Genomic DNA, 26993 nt, shown 5'->3' with positions numbered 1-26993 from the left:
ATTTCTACTTCCAGAGGACTTTTCCACATTGCTCTTAAATTTGTGACAATTTTTTCTACGTAAACATCACTTCAAACTGGCCACATGTCAGTTTTCCTCTCTTTAATTAGTTTCTCTTCATGTATTTTATTGTTCATTAAAAACTCTTTTTCTTTGATATCTGCCTTGAAAATAACTTCGCTGCTTATCGATCTGAATAAAAATCTGCATAATCAATAAATAGTTTCTCAAAAGATAAATATATATATGTCTTGTGTGGACTTTACTTCTTACCATCTAAATATTTTACCATATTGACAATATATTTTGCTTCCCCAGTGAATCAGCATAATTAATTAATTATGTTCCTATGAATAAATGGACTGGAAGCATCATATTCAATGCTATATATCTTTCTTGAGGAATTTTCGACTCTGCTGTTTACTTTGTGACTATATAAATATATATATTTTGACAAAGATCACTTCAATTTAAAGTGGGTCCACGTATTTCAGTGTTTCTCTTTTTATTTTGTCATCTATTGTTGTTCACCTAAAACTCTTCAATTCGAAATGATGATGAATATGGTTTTTTATCTAAAAAAATTCCTCCTAATCAACGCCGTTTGCAAAAAATAAATGAGGTCCATGTCATGTAGACTTTTCTCCCAAGTCCCACCCAATTGAATGTGACCAAAGTTGAATTGGGAAAAGATCTCCTCATTAGCTTTGTCTCTCTCTCTCTCTCTCTCTCTGTTTTTTTTAAATACATATTTGTGTACTAAATCCAATATATATTATTTTGATTGACTACTTATTTCCACTAAATTGACAACAGAAGAGATTTTGTTACCCAAAAATTCGGCATAACTAATGATGTTCCAATGAATAAATGGATTGCAAGCATCATATTCAATATTATGTCTACGATAACACTCTTTCCTTGATGTCTACTTTCAATTTGGTTTCGCGAGGCCGCGATGCGATCACCCTTTTCATGACAATATAGATTGCTTCTAAATAGGGATTGGCAGGTCTTGCCTTTTTTGGTTTATAGGAAAGACCTCTCCAGTGCTAACCTCCTAGCTAAGACTTCTCATAATTTGAACATTCCGTTTTGTACTTTCGGCCACCCTCCGCCTTTTCTAGGTAGAGATGGACGGGGATGAGAGCTTACTCATTTTAAGTTGCTTTGTTGGTTTGTAATGATTACACTTTTCAATTCAAAATATATATACACTAGGAGTCCGATGGCAGCGCGTTGGACGCTGGCCATCCAAAACTCCCTTTCAAGTCAATATAAAAAGGCTAAAGGATACTTTTAGTCCTTTAAGTTTACATGAGGTTTCATTTTGGTCCTTTAAGTTTAGAAAGTGTATTTTTAGTCCTTTAACTTTACACCGTTAATGTAGCTAACAAAAAATGCTGAGTAATCAAATTTAATTGCTGACTGTGTATTGTTGACAAAGCATATATAAAATTTTAAATTTTTTCTGGCAAAAAAAATTCAATTTTTTTATTTTAATATTTTACATTAAAAAGTGAAAATAAACCTGCGTATTGAAATGCTCCCTCTTCTTCTCTTTCAACCATGGCCTCTCTACCTCTCCAACCCACATCTGCCACCGCTACAACTAAAGGTACTTACCCCATTCTTCAATATTTCCTTCACCTAAAGCTCACCAGAGAAAATTGTTGAGGATTTGGTTTGGTTTTTTCATCGACTGGGCAAATCTGAAGTAGCAAGCAAAACGATGAACCACCGACAAAACCCAAGTGAAGAGATAGCGAGCCCCCAAAACCATAATGATGGGGAACCGAAGCTGGAAGATTTTTTGGGGCACTCTGATAGCTAAATGGAGACACAAGATTAGTTGCTGACATAGTTAACCGGCAAGGAGGCAGCGACCCCAACAACTTCAGCGATGTAAGTAATCACTGGGTTTCAGTAAAAGTGAGGGGGCGAAACTCATCATACCATCACAATGAACAAAATAGAAGTGTAGTATTTAAAGATATAACTATGGTAGAAGCATTGCTTTGTGGAATTTGCTAAATCCATAAGTAGAACCCATTTTCTGCTTCCATTTCTGATAATCATCATAGTTATTATCTGATTCACTAAAAAAGCTTGCTCTCTGTTTTGTCTCCCCCCCCCCAAAAAAAGCTTGCTTGTTTCTTGCCTTTTTCACATATCCGTATGTTGTTATTGTTACTTGCCTTTTTCACATATTTGTATTCAACTTAATTCCCACTGTCTTTTTCTGCCATTACTCCTTCCATAACCTCGTCGGTGGCCGCACATATTCACTTCTTAAACTAGTATAATATACTCTTTTCTCACAGATCTTCGTCTCTTTGAAATTTTTTTTTACTGCTGCCAAGAGCAAGTGTAACATGTATTGTCTCGGTTGCAATGGCAACCCCTTTTTGCTTTTACTGCTGTTCTTTAAGGCACAAGGATCATCAAGTTATTCAGGCCCCATCTATTGTGTTTTCCCCCCTGATGGATTACTATAATTGAAGCGTATTGTTCTTTGATGTGTGAATGATCTGAATATATATATATATTTGAGAATTAATTATTAATGATTCAAATTGTGAATAATGGATAGGGGCGGCATTATATTGTTTATTATTTGTGTGATCTAGAGATAAGATCTTCGTATTATGATGTACTAAGTCATGTTAAAAAAAAGTTTGAAACTGTCTTAGACTCTTATATGAAGCAACAACCACAATTTCCTTTAGTTATTCTAACACAATGTTTTAAAACATACAAGAACTTGAAATGAAATGACAGTACACAACGAAATTGTTGGCCCCTTGAATAAATTTAAATTGTTGGCCTTATACATTTTAAAAATACTTCATGTCAATTGCATGATGCAAGAAAACGATAAATTTTAAATTCACTTTGAATAAGAAATTAACTAAAGTGTAGATGTAAAATAAATCCAAATTAATAAAAACATGATCTTCTTTAGAGATAAAAGTAAAAAGAACAAATGCTTTAGGTCATAACATTTGGTTGAATTGATGCTGCATCAATTGATTGGCTTGGTGTTGTTGCCTGGCTTTTGCTTGCCGTTGTCATTTTGCTTTTGTTCTTTGGCTTTTGTATGAGATGGGAACTGGGACTATACCATGATGGCACATTTTGCCAAGATATTTGTGTAGAATGATGACTTAGGGTCTCCTACATTAAAACATTTGGTCAAATCACATTATGTTTATATACTATTAAAGTTTGTAAATCAATTGACAAAAATTGTACCTGTCCCATCTATATATTCATCCAAGTCACTGATTCGTGAGTTGATGATTCACATGGTGCTCCCTACATCAAAGTTTAAGTTACTACTAAAATAATGATCATAGATATATCAAAGTTTATAAAATTGACTTGATCAATTTTACCTCACTTGACTGCATACTTGTTTGTGCGTTAATCGAAGCACTCAATATACTAGGTTGAGTGATGTTTGCATTGGTTTGAATGTCATGGCTTTTAATGTTTCTTGAATCCTTGCAACTTCTTTTGTTATGGCCCACAGTACCACAAATTGAACATTTTGCTGTAGAACCAGTTCTAGTCATCTTAGATTTTCCTTTCTTTTCTTCATTTGGATCCCTTTTTCTTGCTTTTGGTGGCCTGCCAATAGGTCTTCTATATAGAGGTGGAAGTATATCTGGATATTCTGTTGTTGTCCATAAGTTGGTTCCATTTGTAGGAAAAATGATAGGCTCATAACATGCTTGATAAGCCTCTTTCCGATAATAAATGGGTACATAATCTTCTGGTTTCCTTGACCACCAATAAATGCAACTTATGCTGTGAGCACAAGGGATGCCAGTTAATGACCATTTTCTACAATCACATTCTTTAACTTTTAGATCAATTGCAAATCTCTCATGTCCATCACAAACCTCAAACTTTTCATCTCTAGCCCAAGTAGGTAACCATCTGCTACTATCATTAGCCTCCCTTTCTAATCTCTTTTTAATATTTGGAAGAATAGAACCTTGAAAGCTATTCATCTTAATTCTATTAGTAGCCCACCTATTCATGAAATAAGTCCTTATATCCTCCAACATTGACAAAATTGGTTTTTCTCTTGCATCAATAATGACATAATTAAAAGCTTCACTCATATTATTTACCAATACATCGCACTTTGGTTCAAAGGAAAATCGAGACTTACTCCAGAATCTGGGAGGAATTTTGATGAGGTACTTATATGCATCTTCATTAATTTTTTGAATATCCTTCATTGCTCGTTCCTATGCTTGTGGATAGGTAGCTTTTGCTGCTTTCCACATCTTTTCTTTCAAATTTGTTCCTGGGAATCGCTTTCTAAAGTTGTTATATAGGTGCCGAACGCAAAATCAATGATCCACCCCAGGTAGGAGCTCATCAAATGTTGGTAAAAGACCCTATAAACAATTATAATATTAATTTTATATGATATATGTTTGATTAACAAAGTTAAAAAAGTAGATAAAAAATAAAACTTACCTTTTGTTGGTCTGTAATAAAGGTATAGGATTTACACTTATTTGTCCCACCGAGGTCTTCAATTAGATTAGATAGAAACCATGTCCAAGAATCTTTGGTCTCTGCCTCTACAATAGCAATAGCAATAGGAAGCATTTGCTCATTAGGATCTCTCCCAATTGCAGCCAATAATTGGCATTTATATGGTCCCTTAAGAAAGCATCCATCCAACCCAATAATTGGTCTACAAGTAAAAAAGCTCTTCTTGCAAGCCTCAAAGCATATATATAGCCTTCCAAATCTGGGGAGCATGTTTCTAGATGGCATTAGAGCATCAAGCTCTGCATCATAGTCAGTTGGCCTATCTACTTTTAACAACACCGTGGAGTGAGGATTGGACCTTTTTAGCTCATGACAATAATCATACAACCTTCGAAATTGTTCCTGAAAAGACCCGTGAAGGTGGTTTAATGCTTCTTTCTTTGCTCTAGAAGCCACCGTCTTTGAAACTTTTACATTCCACTTTCTCTTAGATCTTTCAATAATATCTTTCAATTTATACTTGGGATTTTCTTTCACAGTTTTCTCAATACTCCTACTAAGCCATTTGGATTTTAGCAATTTATTATTCACCTCCCTGTTGCATGTATGCTTGTCATTGATCATCCTTAATTGCCATGTCTTTTCTCCCTTTAGCTTTGCACAATATGCCTTCCATTCACAGTCCGGCTTGCACCTTACTCTAATCCTTTCCTTATCATTTTTAATAAACTTAAGCCCTTTTCCAGCTGCACAGCATATGAGACTATGGCTTGTTTAAAATCCTCTCCGGTGTTGTAAAGGGTTCCTGCCTCCCATTTGTATTCACTCATATTTTTTAGCAATTTATGCATTGGAAACCTATTCTTAATGTATCCATCTCCTCTTTCATTTTCATCTCTAGCTTCTTCCTTGTCATCAAGACTTTCTAAGTCTTCACTCACATGCTCTTCATTTGAATTTTCTCTACATTGTAGATTGAACTCCTCAATGTCATCTTCATCCACTTCTTCTTCACTATCACTAAAGTCAATATTCAAAGCACTATCTTCATCAGAATTGTTTCCCATCTTTGACTCAAACTTGTGAATCTGCACATAAAAGTTCAAATCGCATAATAGAGTAAGAATTCAGAACAATGAAAAAGAATTTTGATCATAGGTATATTTGAAGCATAATGCATGTATTTTGTCATTCTTTCAATGTGCAATTGAAGCTACAGATCTAATGCAATTGAACCATTCTTTTAAGGTCCTGTCAAATTATGCAATGCTATTTTTCATTTTATTATAAATGTCAAACATTTATCCAACCCAATTTATAGGCACTATTACTCTATCAGATGGGGAATTTTCATATGCCAAACAAATCTTTTCTTTGGCAAAGGACATTCATATTCTAGGCTATCCATGACTATGCGGTAAGGTATGTATTAATATAGCTTTCTGTGTATTCGGTCAAAAAAAAAATATAGCTTTCTGTGTGATTTTTGTACTTGCTTGGTAATTAGTACAAGAATTCAGGAGAAAAGATAAAACAAAAAGAGCGAAGAAGGAAACAAAAAGGGACTCACTATGCAAGGATGGTCGCAAACCGTATTGTATCAAGGATGAATGCGAACTGCACTATGTCGCATGGGTAGAAGAAAAGAGGACCACTACGAGGTCAAAATATTCATTTGTATTGTAACATATTGAAAAAAAAAAAAGGGAATATACTCACCAGGTTTATGTTTGCAGACGAGGAAAGCTATTGATTTCGTAAAAAATATCTGCAGAGAGATATAGAGTAGATGGTAGGGTTTTCGATATTGCAAATTTAGATGAATGAAAGATTTGATGTTGATGACGCTTTCTTTAGGTTTTTAATTATTTTTCAATTTACATATCTTTTAAATTAAAGATTAACATGTCATTATTTAATTGACGAGTCAGCATTTAAATTTGTTGAGTTGGCATTTTCTGTTAGCAACATTAACGGTGTTAAAATTAAAGGATCAAAAATACACTTTCTAAACTTAAAGGACTAAAATGAAACATCATGTAAACTTAAAGGACCAAAAGTATCCTTTAGCCATATAAAAAACTTCAGGCCATTTCCTCTTGCTCTTCAAAAAAACTATATTTTGATTTCCTCTTTATTTAAGGACACATATGCTTATTAATTAAGGATACAAGTTTTATGCGTAAAATGTAACTATAACATATCTTACACGGCTTTAAAGTAACACACAAACTAAAAATTTCACTTCACTTGTAATATGCCTTCAATTATTAATATCATCTCCTTGTCCACCCTTGCAATGTCAGTGTATGTTTGGATCAGTGTTTCTGGGCCCAAAACGTGCTTAAACCTGATCCAATCTTACTTATAGTTGAAATCCCCTGTTTGGATTAGCTTTTAGCTTATTTAGCTTATAAGTCAAAAGCCGCTGAAAAGCATAAGGTGGGGAGAGATGCTTATAACTTATGGATTTGTGCGTTTGCTTTGGTAAAAGGTCACGGAAACATTTATTGCAAATTTAATACCAAATTTGCCTTCTGGCTCTTCTCCCTCATACGTTGATTTTGTGCATTTTCAAATTTTTTAATAACACAATTTGCTGAAAAGTTATCATATGATAAATAACTTTTTTTTATTAACGGTTTTCTTAATATTTTATCATATGTAAACGTAATATACACACACGCATACGTGAACATATGTATTACTCCCTCCTATTCATATTATAAATTAATTTAAATTCATTGTATTATGTAAAATTATTTTTTTAAAATTATGTTTTATTATTTATTAAAACTCATACCCATTTTGGTAATTTTACAAACAAACTTACTTTTACTTAATCATAATCTAAACAACTTGTTACCAATCTTACTTTTACAAACTAACTTTTTTAAACTCCAATTCAAACACAATTCACTCTACCCAATCTTACTTTTCTAAAAGTCAGATTGGAAATAAGCTACTTTTTCCACTGCCATTCCAAATGAACCCTCAATCTAAAAGACTTGATGAGCAGACTGCAGACTTACTGAAACATACATTACATACCAAGGACCCGCATAAGACATTACTTAGCAAGAACCTGCATAATACATCACATAGTAAGAACCTGCATAATATGTAAATTTAACATAATTACAAGTGTATTACATCTCAAAATATTAAATTTGTAAAATCCAAAGCATGTCTTGGTGATTTTGTGTGTAAATATTTCTGATCAAAATAGAAATGTATAGTTCTAGAATATATTAAGAAAAGGGAAATATATAACATTTAAAAGAACTTGGTCAAAACTTAAAATAAGTTTGTTTCACTCACCACAATGCCAATTGGGTCTTTAACAACAGAAATGGTTCATCCTGATGACCAATATAATATAAAGTTTGTCTCTGATGTGATAGAGAAACCTAAAGTAAGAGTGACTAAAATTCTTGTTGAAGAAAATAGCACACATACTCTCCAAAAGGCCGTTGCAAATCCAACTCCCAACCCAAAGTAAAATGAAGATAGAAATTCATCTTTTTGACTGTCATTTCCTTTAACGGGTTCGCCATCTTGTTTGTTCGTGCAGTTCTTTGGAAGTGGAGCCCCACATAATTTAGAATTCCCAATATAGCTTTGTGCATCAAACCCTTGAAGTTGAGATCCTGATGGAATCTTCCCAGTGAAATTGTTGAAGGAGAGGTTCAAGGCCTCCAGAAAAGATAATGTAGCCATACTTGGAGGAATTTCACATGATAGTTGATTTCTTGAGAGATTAAGAGACTCCAAATTTTTTAATTTGCTGATCTCATTTGGTATGTTTCCGTCAAGTTGATTATGGGATAAGTTCAAAGATTGCAATCTAGTAAGGTTAAATATTTCTAGAGGTATTGATCCAGAGATACTATTAGTTGACAGATCAATAGCATACAAGAACTTCGAGTTTTTGTCAAACTTTGATTCTCGGTTTTTTGTATGCAATGCAACCTAGCATCGATTACATAAGTCAAGCCTGGAGTTCTAATGCAAAAGCTGTAAACCCCATTATTAGAAGAATTGGGGAAAGTCATGGCTATCGGATTTTGCAGACAAATAGGTAATGAACTTGATAATTTGTTGTCTTCAAATCCAATATTATAAGAGAAGCCAATTGACATATTTGGGGTGGTATACTTTCACTTAGTTGATTAGATCTTAGTAGAAGAATCTTTGCATTTTTCAGCATCCGATTCATTAAGAATCTGGATAATTTATTTTCACCTACATCAAGGACCTGCAACTTCGGGCAATTTACCAATGACGAAGGTATTTCTCCAAATAAATTATTCTTATTAAGATACAAAGAGCCAAGGTTAGACAACAAACTAATTGATGAGGGGATTGTGCCTATTAGATTATTTCCACCTAGGTTGACCAAAACCAGTGATTTCCAATGTATCCAACAATTTGTAAGCACTCCAGACAAAAAGATTATCAGACAGGTCCAAATACTATGATCGGCTTCTCCCATTCACTTTTTGACACAACAATAGAGAGATAGGTCCTAGGAAAGAGTTATGTGCTGCAGTGAACATCACAATATTTGGTGATAATCGAGGGAGTTTGCCTTGGAAGAAAAAGGGGAATCAAGTGTAAATAATGACAAAATAAACAAGATATATATCTAGTCTGAATGAAAACTCAAGAGTCAAGACTCTACTTAACTAATTAAGAAGTCAACACATTTTTTTTCTTGCCACAAAAACATTTAGATGAGTTGAGTCTCAAGGCTCATCATAGTTAGGACATCTCCTTTAAAAGTCCTTACAGAAATATTTTGTTACGTAAGTAATCGGTGGAACGTCAAATATAGTGCACAGACTAACAAATGATACGATGAAAAGTACTCTGTATATTCAACTGATAATTCTGATAGAAATGGCAGAGTTACAATAGCAAGGGAGAAGGACATGCAAAATGAACAGTAAGACGGACACCAGACAAGAGAGAGAGAAAGATGAGAGAGAGAATCACAGAGGAAGAGAGCAATCCGAAAATATTCCACACCCTCATCTAACCGAATTTGTCTTATTATATTGCCTCCGTTTCCTCGATTTCCCTCAACTTCCACGTTTTCCTTTTCACCCTTACACTACGTCTCACCGGTCTTTCTTCATCTCTTGGGCTTGGATCATCCGTGGTGGATGGGCTCATAACATTACCCCCTCCTTTAGAAATAACCTTGTCCTCAAGGTTGAAAAGAGGATAACGTGCATGCATGTCTGAAACATTCTCACAGGTGCGAGTATTTGAACTTGCCCAACGAACCAAGCATTGCTCAACACGGTCCGTGCCCTATTGCAACACATGAAAATCGTCAACCCCCAGAGGTTCATCCATAGGCCCCTCCGGTAGTGTACGAAGGGGTAGCGGCAAATACGAAACCCCAGTTTGATCACCTAAGAAAGGCTTCAGACTAGATACGTGAAACACTGGGTGAATACGAGCTGATGGGGGTAATTGTAGTTGATACGCTACTGCACCCACACGTCATTCAATCTGGAAGGGACCAAAGTAACGTAACGCTAATTTCTGAAACTTCCTCAGTTGTACCGAATGCTGACGGTATGGTTGCAACTTGACAAGTACCCAGTCACCCACTTGATATTCCCGGTCAACTCTCTTCATATCAGCAAAATGCTTCATCCTCTCTTGAGCCTTACGGAGGTTAGCTTTCAGAATTACCAGTACTTCATCCCGTTGTTCTAGTTGGCGGTAAACGTCAAATGGCGTATCTTCGAAGGATGAATGCGACAGCACTGGAGGAGGGTCCCTCCCGTAGACCACCTTGAAGGGTGTCATGCCCGTTGCGGAATGATAAGCCGTATTGTACCAGAATTCTGCCCATGGTAAGTAGGATAACCACTATCGGGGGTAGTCAAACACAAAGCACCGCAGGTATTGTTCCAAACACTTATTCAGAGCCTCTGACTGACCGTCCGATTAGGGGTGGTAGGCAGAGCTAAAACAGAGTTGGGCCCCCTGTAAACGCATCAGGTGCCGCCAAAAGGCGCTGGTAAACACCTTGTCTCTGTCCGACACAATGCTCTTCGGCATCCCATGTAACCGAATCACATGTTGAAGAAAGGCTTCTGCTACATGACTGGCACTGAAGTTCGCAGGCAAGGGAATGAAATGGCCGTATTTAGATAAACGATCGATGACCACCATTATCACGCTGAGTCCTTTAATAACGGGTAATGACGTGATAAAATCCATTGCGATGTCCTCCCAAATTTTGTCGGGAATAGGTAGCGGGTGAAGTAACCCAGCTGGGTGGAGCTGTGACGTCTTTACTTGCTGGCACACCCCACATCGTCGAATATAATCCTTGATGTCCAGCCGCATTCGCGGCCAAAAGAAAAGACTAGCCACTCGGTGGAAAGTACGAAGGAAACCAGAGTGTCCCCCAATAATGGAAGAATGAAAATAGTCCAGGAGTTTGGTGATTAACTCTGGTTGGTCCCACGGAACTACTAATCGACCTCTCCAGTACAAATGATCGTGCTTCAAATGGTACCCTCGTGACCGTACTGGTTCGGAGTTTAATTAAGACCGAATGGTTTGCAAAGCAGGGGATGTCACCGCACGCCGAAAAATCTCATTCATTAACTCATCCTGAATACTTACTAAGGTCATGCATGTGGCTCGTGACAATGCATCCGCAGCTTGGTTCTGTTTGCCCGGCTTGTATTCAATCGTGAAACGGTACCCTAACAATTTGGGAAGGCACGCTTCCTGTTCAGGGGTTTGAATGGTCTGTTCACCAATATGCTTCAGACTGGCATGATCCGTTCGAATCACGAAAGTGTGACTGAATAAATAATGTCGAAATTTCGCTACGGCCTCTGTGATCGCATATAATTCCCGCACATAAGTTGACTGTGCCTGTCGACGTGGAGATAGCTTCTTCGAAAAATAAGCTATGGGGTGGTTGCGTTGACTCAAGATGGCGCCAATGCCTATCCCTGACGCGTCCGTTTCTAGTACAAAAGGTTCAGCAAAATCAGGTAAAGCCAACAAAGGAGCTTGGACCAAAGCCTGTTTCAACTTGCTGAAGGCTTCGTGGGCTTCTGAATTCCAATGGAACCCATCTTTAGTTAATAACTGAGTCAATGGGCCTGCCAATTGGGCATATCCCTGAATAAACCGGCGATAGTACCCACTCAATCCGAGGAATCCCCTAAGCTGCGAGACTGTGGTCGGCGTCGGCCAGTCCTGAACTGCCTGCACCTTCGAAGGGTCCATCTCTACCCCCCTTGCTGATACAATGTGCCCCAAATATTCTATTCGTCGCTGACCGAACGCACATTTCGATCGCTTCTCAAACAGACGGTGCTTATGTAGTGTTGCTAACACCTCCCTAAGATGCGCCAAGTGCTGCTCCCAGGAGTTGCTATAGACCAATATGTCGTCGAAGAATATCAACACAAATTGTCTCAGGAATGGTTGGAAAATCGAATTCATCAATGCTTGGAAGGTTGCTGGGGCATTCGTTAGTCCGAAGGGCATCACCTTCCACTCATATAGGCCTTGATGGGTGCGGAAAGCTGTTTTTTCTATGTCCTCTTCATGCATCAGGATCTGGTGGTACCCGGATCGTAAGTCCAGCTTGGAATAAATGGCAGAGCCATGCAGTTCATCCAATAGTTCATCTACTATGGGCATGGGAAAAGCATCCTTGACCGTAGCATTGTTCAGAGCACGATAGTCTACGCAAAACCTCCAAGTACCATCTTTCTTTTTAACTAAAATCACCGGTGCGGAAAACGGGCTGTGACTATGTTGAATGAGTCCTTCATCCAGTAGTTCTGTCACTAGTCGTTCAATCTCTGCCTTCTGGGATACCGAGTAGCGATAGGGCCGAACCTTGATCGGTTTGACCCCTGGTAACAACTCTATTCGGTGTTTGTGTCCTCTGTCCGGGGGTAAGCCATTGGGCTTGTCAAAGATGGTTTTGAATTGCTCCAAGACTTCGTTCAAATCATCCGGAATGGTACTCTCCGATGTAGTGGCTGTTGCATGCACCGGTTTGAGCATGAAACATTCCGCAATCGAGTCCATACTACAGATTCGGGTTAAGTGATGCAACTGTGCTTGAATCACTGGTGGTCCTCGAAATCCCTTCAGGGTTACAAAACTGCCATTCTCGAGAAATTTGATGGTAGATGAGCTATAATCTGCAACGTGTGGTCCCAAGGTTTCCAACCAGTCTGCTCCCATGATCATATCCACTCCTACTACCAGCAGCACGTACATAGTAATGGCCAGAGTGTGCCCACAAATCTGTACCGGTACTTGTACTACTGTTTCATTGGTTCTGAGTATCCTGCCGAATCCCCCCAGCACGCGAATTTCCTTTGCTATCTCTATGGGCAGCTTAAGATGATGTACCATCCTGGGGTGTATGAACGTGTCCGAGCTTCCTCCATCTAACAGGATCTGCATGTTGGTTCCCAATATAGATCCATTAAAGCGAATCGTGGCAGGACCGTGTGTCCCTCTCAGTGCGTACAGGGATAAATGATGCAGGGTCACTTCTGCCTCTCCCTGTTCCTCCCCCACCATGTATTTAGAATCTTCATGCGCCTCCTCTTCCGACTGAAGCATCATTAATTGTTTATTCGGGCAACGGTGACTTGGAGAGAATTTTTCATCACAGGTGTAACATAATCCCTTCTCTCTTCTAATTTGCATCTCTGCTGGTGTGATTTTCTTGATAGGAGGCATATTCGGGGTAGGTAATAAGGGTGGCAAATTGGCTTTTCCCCCTGTGTAGTTCGTGGAGGTTCCTGTCGACGATGCGCTAAAATTCCTGGTTGAATTTCTCCCGGCGCCCGAGGTAGTCTTTGTTTTAGATGGTGTGAACCCGAAGACTGTCGCATCATGGAATAGTCTAGCCAGAGCCATGGCCTTGTGCACTATGGTGGGTCTTTGCACGAGCACATCTTTCTTCAGCTCAGGTTTTAACCCCCCCAGATAACAATCCAACAATGCGGCTTCCGGTATTTCCTGAGTTCTGTTGGATAAGGCGATAAACTTGTTATTATAATCTTCCAGTGGACCCTGATGTGTCAGTTTGAATAACTGACCCCGTGCACTGTCGAATTGCGAGGGTCCGAATTGCTCTTCAATAGCTTGCACCAGAGCATTCCAAATAGGCACCCGATGTGACCTTTCTAGCATCTGAAACCAAGGTAGAACTTCTCCATCGAAATGTATCGCGGCTATGATTAATCGCTGTGATTCCTGGATCTCATAATATTTAAAAAATCGCTCCGCCCTGAAAATCCAGTCCAGAGCATCCTTTCCGTCGAACCGGGGAAAATCTAGCTTCATTTGCCTTCCGGTGACCGTTGTAAAGGTGTGAACCGTCGGGTTTGCAGAGTGTTCATGAGTTGCCGATGGTTCGTGCATCGACGTCGACCCTGACCCAGCCTGATTCTTGTCTCGTTTCAGCTCATCCAAAGACTGTAATACTATCTCGAACAGACTTTCCATTCGCGCGAACTTACCCTTAGCTTCTTCCATGAACTCACTCGCTTTCTTCTGTTCGGCTTGTATCTCTTTCATTCGCGTATTCTCCGCCATGCTCTCAATGAAAGCACCAAATGTTACGTAAGTAATCGGTGGAACGTCAAATATAGTGCACAGACTAACAAATGATACGATGAAAAGTACTCTGTATATTCAACTGATAATTCTGATAGAAATGGCAGAGTTACAATAGCAAGGGAGAAGGACATGCAAAATGAACAGTAAGACGGACACCAGACAAGAGAGAGAGAAAGATGAGAGAGAGAGAGAATCACAGAGGAAGAGAGCAATCCGAAAATATTCCACACCCTCATCTAACCGAATTTGTCTTATTATATTGCCTCCGTTTCCTCGATTTCCCTCAACTTCCACGTTTTCCTTTTCACCCTTACACTACGTCTCACCGGTCTTTCTTCATCTCTTGGGCTTGGATCATCCGTGGTGGATGGGCTCATAACATATTTACAAATCACTTGCTAACAAACTGCTTATATTTAGTTATCATTATTTTGTGAGACATTTACGAAGGCGTGGGCGGTGAGGAAGGGCAAAATAGGCCGGATTCTATTTGAATGGGCTTGGGCTTTGGAGATGTACAATGAGGTATGGGGTGTTGTTTTTCCCGGCAAAAGATATTAAGCGCGTCGACTCCAAAACCGATATTATAATTGCGCATATAAAACGACACATAATTTATATATTCAATATATTTATATTCACCTTCAACATTCAAATTGTCAAAAACTATATATCCTGAACTAATTAATAATTCTCCGTCCGGTTTATTTTTTTGAGTAAAATACTTTGACTATCATTTTAGTTTTATACAAACCTCCCTTCTATTTTAAAAATATACAATTTAGTCCAGTTATTCAATACTATTAGGAATATTCTAAAAATATTATTTTTAACTGAAATTTATATTAAAATAAATTTTACTTACTATTTTACCCTTTATTCTGATAAATTCTTAAATTATATTTTTACAGTTACATGAATTTCATTCACTTAAGGCAAACATAAAAGACTTGATTAAAAATTTAACTAATTCTTTTAATAAATATATATATACACACACACACACACACACACTTTGTCTAAACATGTTTTTAAATTTTTGTAACAAAGATGTGTTTAAAAATTGAATTATAAATTTAAATAATTCATAAAATCTTTCAAACTTATATTATTTAAGCTTTATGATAAACAAAAACTATGTATTTGAAATATGTTCTTACAATTTAAAATCTTTCAAAATTAATAAATTTTATAACATATTAGAAATTTTAAAAATATACGTAATACAATTATTGTTGATTTTATAAAAAATATTTTTTTTGAAAAATATAAATGTCTAAATAATTACTAAGTTAAAAAAAAGGGGCATTTTGATAAAAAAATAATTTAAAGTTAAAGTTAACGGTTAACTAACAATTTAGATGAATTGGAATTGAATATTAAATATAAGAGGGAGGTTTGTGGAGCATACATTTATTATAAGGGAGGTTTATATATGTTTATAAAATAGAGGGGAGGTTTCTATAATTGAGATAAAATAGAAGGGTGGTCAGGGTATTTTACTCTCTCTTTTTTAACAGGACCATTTTAATCAATTTACAAGAATTAAGAAAATATTTTGAATCACTCTTCAGCAACGAATGTGTCAATAATTTTTGCACGGTCTTGGGATCAAGGGAGGAATGACAATAGATATAACCTGTGTGGAGAATTACAAATAATTGCAAGGGCATGTCTTGCAATTCCAAAACTCTTCACGCAACCGAAAAAACCTCAGAGACAATTTTGAAAATAGCCTGAGTTTCCTCTCTAACAAATTAAAGAACATCCAAAAAAAAATTCTGTGGATCTATCTCAAAATATTTTAACAAAGATTCGTATAGTTTTATTTGAAATTTACCAAACTAAAGACGAATTTAGAGACAGCTTTTTAAAATTAAAATAGAAAAATCCGTTGTTAAATCCGTTGTTAATAATTTTTCATCATCATTTTCCTCATTAAGAGCTTAATCGTTTATGAAAAAAAAAAATGGAATCAAACTTAAAACTTCCCACTAACGAAGAGTTTTCATGCTGTTGGCTACAAAGTCATTGAGCATATGAAAACTCTTTAAAATAGCCTGAAGATCCCATTCAATTCATTAACTGCATCATCGAATATCAGGATTCAGCAAACCCAGCAGTCATAATAATAGGGGAAAAAATGAAGCTACAGTGTGTGGTTCGAAGCACAAAAGGAAGAAATAATATGCTTGCATTAAGCGAAGGCAAATAATAATGGTGATGATGTGACAATATTTGCCTTGGTTTAGACCAAATTATTAATGTGGAATATCGTAAAGTGATGACGAGATCATATGAAAGCATTCTTATTCTTCCTTTTGCTGCCATTAATGGTTCATTTCGTACCACAAATTTATGGATTGAGTTTGGCCAATTCCATGCAAGGGCGTGCTGCGTGAAGATGCCATTATTGTTCAAATGAAGTTGGCAGTAAGAAAACAACATGTTGATCGCGGGACCCACCAGCTAATTAATAAGGAAATCTTCAATTAAAAACCTCCTTCTGAATGGATTCCTTTCCCCTCTAATTTCAGCTTCTGTCATTTTCCATTTTCGTTTCTCCACTTTTCTTCTGTATTTTGAACACCTGAGGATTGGCCAATCTTAGATATGAAGATCATTATGAAGAATTTGTGATAATTGTCGTGTTATTTTATTTGGGACATTGCAGCAAGACAAGAGCCAATTACAAGAGGGGGCAAAAAGCTTGTTTAGTACGCTAATAAACATTACTACTACTATTTCCCAAAGTTGTGTATAAATATCTGTCATTGCTGGTGATCCATCACTTCCCATCAAACCATATGCCTCTTTGAGTGAGAATGGATACCTCTCATTGTAATGAGAAAGAGACTATCTTCTCCTCCTGAGTCCGAAACTTCAAGCACACCATGGTTGATCCATCTGCCATCCTCTCTAGTTGGTCTTATATGAGCCAGATTATATTGTGGTGAATGAACTGGACTTCACCGGGACAACACCACTAATACTCTGATAGAGTCATTGAGCTTAGTCTCCCTCTATCTTCTGAAATTTAAAATTTTAAATCAGCCTTGTTTACTATATTTTAATAGCAATTGACTACACTTAAAAGGCAAATGACAATATATTTTTCTTTTCTCTTATGATTATTTTTTGGGACTAAAAGCACATAATTAATTTATAATATTTAAAATTTGCATATATAATTAAAGCCTTTAAAAATATTTCAATAAAACATTTTAGATTACAATATAAGTACCCTTTAAATAAATATTTTATATTTTCAGGATATAAATATTTATTTCTAAGATTTTGAAATATCTTAATTACAAGAAATATTTTATATTAAGTGATTACAAATTACCTTTTTGAGTTGGGATCCAACGTTAGCTTAAATAAATAAAACTAACATAAATTATAAGAACATAATATTAAATATTGTAATTAAAATATTTTATTAAAATATTTTTGAAGATTTTAGTTATATATATACAAATTTAAATACTATAACATTTTTATGTGTTTTTTGATCCTAAAAATAATCAAAAGAGGGAGTGATCACTTGGGGAGTAAAATAATCAATTTTTTACTTTAATTAAAGAGAGGCATTCTGGTCATTTAACAACATTAAAAAATCCTAAATTAGGACTCATGTCCTAATTGGGAATTTATTAAAAGTATAGGTTTTAATTTGAATTTAGGTATTTCAACTGTCTTTTATTGAGATTTTTTCACATATAATTAGTCAAAACTTATATCACAAGTTTTTTTTTCACCACGATTAGATCTTCAACAGAAACGGCTTGTCCGGAGGACCATTATGACATAAAGTTTATCTCTAATACGGTAGAGGAATATGAAATAAGAATGCCTGAAATTTCTGTTGAAGAAAATGGCAACACAAACTCCCTAGAACGCTGTGGCAAATTCACCTCCCAATCCAATGTAGAAGGAAGATAAACACTCATCTTCTTGACTGTCATTTCCTTCAAGGGTTACACATCTTGTTCGTCTCTGCAATTCCTTGGAAGTGGAGCTCCACAAAGTTCGTGTGTATGCTTCCAAACTTGGAAAACACTTACAGAAATATTTATAAATTACTCCAATAAAGTTCTCATAACTTTCATTTTGAATGCAGAGTTAATTAATGCTGCATCTCCATTTGAAGTTTCAACTATCAATTAATTTTTTCTTATTGTTTTCTGAAAATACTATCATTCATTACTTTTCGTGTTTGACGCTTCTTACTTCCTCTATTTTAATTGGTTTGTCTAATTCCAAAAACGAGATATTTTAATTGACTTGGCTTATTCCAAAAAAAAAGAAAAAGAATCACTTGTCTTCGCTCATTATTTTTCTTTTAGGTCTACTGAGTGCTGACCGCATGAAAATGTTAACTCTCCACCATGCTCTAGTTTTTTTTTTTTTTTGGGGGCTAAATCACCATGGCCTAGTTGATAGGGAAAAGTTTAAGGAAATTAAGTGAAAAGGAACACTAGGACTAAAAATTTTGTAATCATGCTCCATATTGATATTTCTAGAAATCACCTAATAGCAAAGTTGACTCCCTGCCACGTCCTGGAGATCAATCAATTTGTCATTTATTATTTTAGTTGTTATTTCAGCTTTTTAATTTGACATGTTGATTATAGCTACGTAATCTATTACTATGGTTCAACAAGCTATTGTTATGATAAATAAAATTTTGTAAGCATTCTATCACAAACTTTGAAGAATGGTTGCCAACATAAGCATATGGTTGGTAGATAATTAAAGGATCATTACATTTTGATCGAATTTTGATTTTAGTTTCTTGGTTTTAAATCATGATTTTTGGTCCCTATAATATCATATAGACTTAGTCTAAATTTAATGAAGTTAACTTTTAATCACTATAAGGACTAAAATCGAAACTTGTTAAAAGTACAAGGAATAGATGAGTTTTGGTTTTGGTGCATATACTTAATTGCATTAACTCAAACTTAGTCCTTATGAAACTACAAGAACCAAAAATCACAATTTAAAATTAGAGGGATGTAACCAAAACTAAAAGTCAATCAAACTATAAAAACCAAAAATAATGAGCTCTTAATATCAAACTTATCTGAAGTTGTATCTTGGCTCAATTGGGTTGTTTCTCTCCAACATTTTCTTCATCTTATCCTTACAATGGATAAAAGCTTGCTTCAATGAAATTATTTAAACTCATTCTAGTTCTATTTTAATTCAGTGTGGGCTTTGATATTATATGAAAATTATTAACCATGACACGAGTGCGCAGAATGATCAAATGGACAAAACAAATTTTCTTGACCCATCAAGAAGAGGGAACTGGACGTTGCGTTATTAGCTTCCTGAAAAAATCGGATTCTCTCCGCATTTTTTTTCCCAATACGTACATTTCTCCATGTGCAATTTATCCATCCCCATTTAATCATCAATTTAATTTGATGGTCATGCAATTATTACTATCACTTAATTGGCTTTGAAAACAATATCATAATATAATACTTTTTATGGTTGTAATTAAATAAATAATATATTTAATTTAACGCTACAATTAGTAACCTTAAATCATTAAACCAAATGGATAATTAAATGCAGAAATTGTGTGCACATAGAGGCGTCGACTTGTAAAACTTACAAAACGTCAAACTATATTTGTGAAATTTGTAACACAGCTTTCCATTCTTACATTATTTGTAGTGACTTTGACTCGAATAGTGAAGTCCTGGACGGGAAACTTACGCTGATTTATTAAATTGAAGCATAAAACACGACATATAATCAAGAACATAAATATATGATAAACCAAGACTTCATAAATTTTTAATTACCCTCAACCACCCTTTTGCTGTCTACTTTGAAAGAACGGTAGCATAATTTATTCATTAAATTATATATAAAAATATACGTTATGTAGAATTGTTTTCTCCTGTTTTTTCTTTGATTTTGTTAAATTTATTTGAGATTAGTGACTCCCCTACATTATGAGCCCACCTTGTTGACTAGTCAGACGGAGAAAAAGCTGATAAAATTAAGCAAATAAAGATAATGGGAAAGAGAATACTTGTTGACTTCGAGCCATCAATATTACTCATTACTCTTTAAAATATCCTTTTCCACGCCCCTGAGAATGGTCCTTATTTGACAGGTCAAGTCAATGTGTTTAGTGCTCGACAAACCAATATAATCCACTTTAATCCACATATATTGGATATAAGAACACCATGATACTGTGATATATACGTATATATATTATTCACATGTGTAACAAATCAAATAATTAAAAGTAGGAAAATAAAAAATGATTATCGAATGCTTTAGATATTACGGCATAAATAGTAAAATATACTACAAGCATAAATTGATGGCAACAAAAGCTGCAAGGATAAATTAAAAACATCAGCCAACAAATATCTTCCCTTTGCTGAAAATGTTCGTTCAAACAAAAAAGAAAAAAAGTCCTCTAGAGCCTTGGTTGAAGACACAAAGTTAGCGAAGATTTTGCGTAGAGATCAGCAAGCTAGGCTCAAAGAGACAGGAGTGTGTGGATAGCTGATCAACTTGAAAATAATAAATAAATAAAATTCACAACTCATCCTCCATAAATATCAGTGATCTCCTTCACCCACAAATGCAAAGCCGGTCTTGGGGTCCTTTTACTTCCTTATATATTATTTATCAAATCTAATCTATTCGATGTGATACTTTCCGGACAGTTCCGCAATCAACTCAAGTATACTCACATTTGAACATCCTAACAAGCTAAGAGTACAGCGTTAGTGTAAAATTAAAACAAAACGTTTAATTTGGGATTAAACGTGCGTCTAACAGTAAGGTATTAACTTTTACTCAAATAATGACGGCTCGTTGTTTTTTTTTTTTTTGGGCCAACGGTAATGGCTCAATTAAACATTAATATAAATGTCTGGCTTGAATTAGACATAGATCAAACCTTATCAAAGAGCGTAGTTCAAGAAGACCAAAACCCGGCCCTGACCGCCGGAGCAACATAATTTTTTTGTTACAAAAAATTTAGGTAAGTTGATTCTCAAAAGCTTAAAACAACATGAATTTTTCATCAGCACAAAAAAAAAAAAAGGAAAAGAAAATCATCCCAGGGCCCGCAGCGATGCCTTTCATTTTAAATGCTGTGTTAATAATCCCTCCGTCTTCTAACATAATTGTCCTTTTTTTTTTTATATAGGACCATTTTAATGAAAAAGGAGTCCTAATTAAATCTAACCGAAATACTCAAATCCAAATTCAGGCATATACTTTTAACAAATTCGTGACCAAGACATAAAGTCTCATTAAAAATTTTTGAATATTGTTAAATAACCAGAATGGCCCTCTTTAATAAAAAAATTGATTATTTTACCCTTCACAAGTGATCTCTCATCTCTTATAATTAATTTTTGACATCAACGACAACAAAGATATAAATAATTTTACAGTGTTTCAAATTTCTTCACACACACAAAATTTCAAACGCTAAAAATTATTTATATGTTTTTTGTCTATGTATTAATGATAAGAGAGGGATAAAATAATCAATTTTTATTTTTAATCAAAGAAAAATCAGCAAAGGTTACGGGGAATAACAGGACTTGATCGCAGTGCTTAATTTCCTTTAAAAGTGATAAATATAACAACTTTAGGCCATTTCCTTTTGCTTACTAAAAGAAATATTTTAATTTCGTCTTTATTTAAGGACACATACTTATTAAGGATACAAATTTTATGCAGAAAATGGAAATATATATATATTTATTACACGATTTTAAAGTAACACTCAAAACTAAGAACTTCACTTGTAATATGCCTTCAATAGCATCACATCGTCCTCCCTTGCAATGTTCAGTCTTAAACACTCTTGATGAGGACTTACTGAAACATGCATACGAAGTACCTGCAAAATATATAATCCAAAGCACGTCTTCTTGTTATAGTTATTTTGTGATGTAAATGTATGTCATCAGAATAGAAGATGAATGTATAAATATACAACATTTAAAAAACTTAGTCAAAACTTAAATCATAAGTTTGTTTCACTCACCACAATGCCAGGTAGGTATTTAACGACGGAAACAGTTCATCCTGAGGACCATTGTAACATAAAGTTCATCTCTGATGTAATAGAGGAATCTGAAGTAGGAATGCCTAACATTCCTATTAAAGAAAATAGCAACATTGACTCCCCAGAAAGCGGTGGCAAATCCAACTCCCAACCCAATGTAAAATGAAGGTAGAAATTCATCTCCTTGACTGTTATTTCCTTCAATGGGTTCCATGTCTTGTTGGTCTGTGCAGTTCTTTTGAAGTGGAGCTCCGCATAATTCAGAATTCCCAGCATAGCACTGTGGATCAAACCCTTGAAGTTGAGTCCCTGATGGGATCTTTCCAGAGAAATTGTTGAAGGAAAGGTTTAAGGTTCCCAGAAAAGTTAATTGAGCCAAACTTGGAGGAATTTCACCCGAAAGCCGATTGCTTGCGAGATCAAGAGACTCTAATTGTTTCAAGCCTCCAATCTCTCTCGGTATGTTCCCTTCAAACTGATTATGAGATAAATTCAAAAATTGCAATTGATTGAGGCTAAATAACCCTGGAGGTATTGTTCCAGACATATTATTACTCGAAAGATCAATAGCACGCACCAATTGCAAGTGTTTTTTGTAGATCAATCCTTGCCCTTTTGCATGCAACATGACACTGTCTACAAACACAAGAGTATCGCTTAGAGCCGTGAAGCAAAAGGAGGGCATGCGAGTAATTGAAGATGGAGGAAAAGCCATGGCCGTCATATTATGTAGGCATGTAGGTATTGAACCTGATATTTTATTGTCTGCAAGATCCAATATTGTGAGAGAGAACAATTGGCATATTCGTAACGGAATCGTTCCACTGAGTTGGTTAGATCTTAGGAGGAGAACCTTTACATTGTGCCCTATCCAATTTGGTATAGATCCCGAGAGTTTATTTTCCTCCAGATCAAGGATCTGTAGATTTTGACAATTTTTCAGCGAAAAAGGTATCTTTCCAAATAAGACATTTTTGTCGAGCTGCAAAATTGTAAGGTTAGACAGAAAACTCAATGATGGTGGAATTGTGCCTGTTAGATTATTGTTGCTGAGCTTAACAATAACCAATGACTTCCATTTCATCCAACAATCAGTCAATTCCCCAGATAAAGAATTATTGGATAAGTCTATATACCTTAACTGGCTGTTCCCATTCATTTTTTGGCACAACAGTGGAGAAAGGGATCCTTGAAAAGAGCTGTCACTTGCACTGAAAAGGACAACATTTGGTGATAATCGAGGGAGACCACTTTCAAATTTATTTGAATCTAAAATTATCCATCTGTTGTCTAGTAACACGTTTGACATGTCCCCCTTAACCCAGTTATCATGTAATTCTAGTTTTGCCAACTGGGTTGCAAAGCCCCAAAACTTGTCTTTAGGTTCAAATGAAATTCTTGAGGAGCCAATCTCTAAACTTATTAGGGAAGTTTGTGTATATATCCAAGGAGGAAGTTTAGGACCCGTCATGTTTGTCAAAATAAGTTCTTCAAGTTGAAATGGAGGAACCCAAAGGGAATGAAAGTCAAAGATTAAGCCGGGAGATCCCATGGAAAGGTACTCCAAATTCGAGAGATTGGCAAAAATTCTATCGGTCAAATGCCCCGTCAAATGATTATCACCCAAACTCAACAGCTCCAACTTCAAGAGCTGTCCGAGACTTTCTGGAACACTATCATTCAAGTAGTTTGAGCGAACATCCAAGACAATCAGGGATGACAGATTTCCCAGAGTTGACGGAATAGGACCACAAAACATATTTCCAGCGAAACCAAGTACTTGTAGATATTCAAGTTGGCCAAGCCAACCTGGAATCAATCCACTGAGTTTATTGTCTGTCAATAACAATTCTTTTATATTTCGAAGATTCAATAAACTCTTTGGGAGTTGGCCTTGAAAATGATTATAGCGCAAGTCGACAACTGTGAGATCACTAAGGTTAAATAACCAGTGAGGCAAGAATTGGGTGCTAAAAGCATTAAAAGGAAGGTCAAGAACTTCAAGGGAAGTAAAATTGACAAACGGGAGAGATGGATTGATGTTTCTTAGGGAACAACCGTCCAAGTGTAACTCTGTAAGCGATGGAAGGAGAGTTGCTAACTGGAGCCAATCTATTTCTTTCTGAAGATCAATGCCACCGAGGGAAAGATATTTCAGGGAGGAAACACGAGAAAGCCAGTGAATATTGTCAATATAAAGATTCTCATTTTCAGATAAATCGAGATAATGAAGATTGGAAGAATTTTCACATGAATGAGGATGATGAACAAAAGGCATGTTATCACAATTTGTCACATCCTCAGAACCTTTTTGAACGATAGCTTGGAAGTCATTGTTGCTCAAATCCAAGTAATTTAGAAACTCAAGTTGAAGCAATGATAGGTTGAGGTCACCTGTTAGACAGTGTGATTTCTCATCATCACAGCCATCAGGGGGGGAGGATTCTGGAGAACAAGGGAGACTAAGCTCAACGACTCTGCCGGTAGTGTTGTCGCACCGAACTCCGGCCCATTCACAGCAATCTCGCTCACGGGTCCAATCGGAGAGGATGGTCGAGGGATCAACAAGAGTGTGTTTGAAGTTTAAGAGAAGGTGGCGGTCTTTTTCGTTGCATTGCCCCCTCAAAGTGAACATGCCTTTGGGGAGCATGAACGCAGACATTAGGAAACATAGAAGCCAAAGATTAGCAATATAGCTATAGGAGAATGAGGTTTCCATGATCACTCACGGTGTATGGTTTGATGTGTGGGATGGATTTCCCCCAGTTGTAGCTATTTATAGGCCTAGATTTCACCTTTGATATTCTGTGGCGACTATTCTATTTATCTTCACTCATTTTTCTTGGTTCCTTTTATTCAGACGATACTGCCTTCTGTCCTAAATATAAGAGCTAGTTAGTCGTTCTAAATATAAGACATCAATTTACTTTGTCTCTCAAATTTATAATGTGTTCTCAAAAATACCCATTTGATTGTAAAATATTTCTACCTAAATATAGTTTCAATATACATGATTAAATAAGGATAATTTAAAGAAGTCAACACACATTTGTTACACATAACTAACTTGACTAAATTTTTTAATCTTTTTAAATTAATTATCTGGCCCTTATATTGAGCGTACTGAGCGCGCCGGAGGTGGTATCATAGATAGCTCTGAAGTAAAATAGACGCGTCTAAATTCTAGACCATTCGTGTCTGACGCTTCTTTTTAATTAGCGTGCTAACTAAGCTTTACTACTTGCTTTTTTCTGTTTGCCAACACTACTTGTTCTTTTTTAATTGGCTTGTGTTGGTTCATTATTTTCCAAGTCTACTACTGACTATTAGACAAAGTTTGCAAGCGTGACGCCGCCCTGCTGACTCACCACGTACTAATTGACAGGGAATATGTTAAGGAAATTAACCATATGAAGATAGTGAGAAACAAAGACTTGGATTGATAAATATAGAGAGATCCACCTTTCCTAATTATAATTATCAAAAGTCTTATGAGAAGTGAGTTGTAAACAATAACAAGTTTGAGTGCAAAAAATGATAATAGGTCCATGATACTCACTTATTATTAAAAAACTTTTATGATTAAATATATACAATGGACACAATAGTCATGTTTGGTAAGAATTATGCATCGCATTTTCAATTTTAATATCTTCACAGACAAATAAACTTAAATGACTCTACGGAGATCGTTTTGTCAGAATAAAACTCATATCATTTTTAACTTTTTATTTCTTTCTTTTTTAGGGGGTGTATATTGGAATTGTTTTGTGAATTAGTATTAATTTATTGACCATATTTTATTTATATATTGAACTCATTGCATATTAAGTAATTATTTATGTACTTTAATCAATTGGAACTGGATCAAGTTGAATAGACCGTAATAGGTCTGAATATTCAACTAAGTATTTTTTTTTAAAAGTATCTCTTATTTAAGTTTGATATGCAGAAATTTGACATCGTCACAATTACACACACACACACACACGTGTGTGTGTGTGTGTGTTGCCCAAGGCTTTATGAAAATGAATGACACTTGGCTCCATTGGATTGTTATTCTCTCCAACATCTTCTTCATCTTATGCTTCCAAGGCATTAAAGCTTGCTTCAAGGTAATTATATTTCAATTTATTCTAGATCTATTTTAATTCAGTGTGCGTAGTTTTTTATATTATATGAAAATTATTGGTAAAAACCATGGCACAGGTGGCGTAGAATGATCAACATAACAAAACAAATTGAATATGTAGCTTTTCATTCTTATCCATGCAGTGACTTTGACTCAAACAATGAAGTTCGAGGAAGTGAAGCTTACGCTAGTTAAATTATTGAAGCATAAAATATGACAAGTAATCAACTACGTAAATATATGATGATAAACCAAGAGTTCATATTTTTTTAAATTATCATCAACTTCCCTTTTGCTATACATTACAAAAGACAGTTTAGATAATCTATTCATTAAATTAAATATAAAAAATACATTAGCTAGAATTATATTCACGTGTTTGTTTTAATTTTCTTAAATTTATTTGAGATTAGGGGACCTCCCTCACGTTGATATGATCCCACCTGGATGAATAGCCAGATGGAGAAAAAGCAGAGAAAATTAAGCAAATAAATGTAGTTGGAAACTATATACTCTTTTCCATTATGCTTACTTTCAATTCAAATTTAATTCAAGAAAACAATGTTTTCATCGCAGCTGTTTCTCACAAAATCAAGATAAAGAAAAGTCCTCTCAGCAATTTTCGCATTTTCTTCT

General features: G+C 35.5%; 2 protein-coding genes across 5 annotated transcripts; both read right to left on the bottom strand.

Annotated features, from left to right (window-relative positions):
• Positions 1-11091: 11091 nt before the first annotated feature.
• On the bottom strand, positions 11092-14133 carry LOC114714818 (uncharacterized). Its single transcript, XM_028899589.1, has one exon. The coding sequence runs from the start codon at positions 14131-14133 to the stop codon at positions 11092-11094; it is 3042 nt and encodes a 1013-aa protein (XP_028755422.1).
• A 7682-nt stretch (positions 14134-21815) lies between these two features.
• Positions 21816-24943, bottom strand: LOC114714839 (receptor-like protein EIX1). 4 transcript variants are annotated; one of them, XM_028899616.1, is made up of 4 exons: positions 22976-24943; positions 22803-22861; positions 22172-22700; positions 21816-22057 (listed from the first exon to the last, which is right to left on the bottom strand). In XM_028899616.1, exons 1-3 carry the CDS (start codon positions 24885-24887, stop codon positions 22224-22226), a joined length of 2448 nt encoding a protein of 815 aa, XP_028755449.1. In that variant the 5' UTR covers positions 24888-24943; the 3' UTR covers positions 21816-22057; positions 22172-22223. The 4 variants fall into 4 exon arrangements, with proteins under 4 accessions (XP_028755449.1, XP_028755447.1, XP_028755448.1 ...); XM_028899614.1 differs by having other exon boundaries at positions 22803-24943; XM_028899615.1 differs by having other exon boundaries at positions 22172-22861.
• Positions 24944-26993: the final 2050 nt, after the last annotated feature.

Source organism: Neltuma alba, unplaced genomic scaffold (genome assembly GCF_004799145.2).
Source record: "Neltuma alba isolate B1F8T4 unplaced genomic scaffold, ASM479914v2 tig00011543_pilon, whole genome shotgun sequence".
Classification (NCBI taxonomy): domain Eukaryota; kingdom Viridiplantae; phylum Streptophyta; class Magnoliopsida; order Fabales; family Fabaceae; genus Neltuma; species Neltuma alba.
This window is presented reverse-complemented; position numbering and strand designations above follow the sequence as displayed.

Bases quoted from the DNA above. Each gene is read 5' to 3' on its own strand.
- LOC114714839 (XM_028899613.1), bottom strand. From the start codon at position 24,887: ATGTCTGCGTTCATGCTCCCCAAAGGCATGTTCACTTTGAGGGGGCAA.
- LOC114714818 (XM_028899589.1), bottom strand. From the start codon at position 14,133: ATGGCGGAGAATACGCGAATGAAAGAGATACAAGCCGAACAGAAGAAA.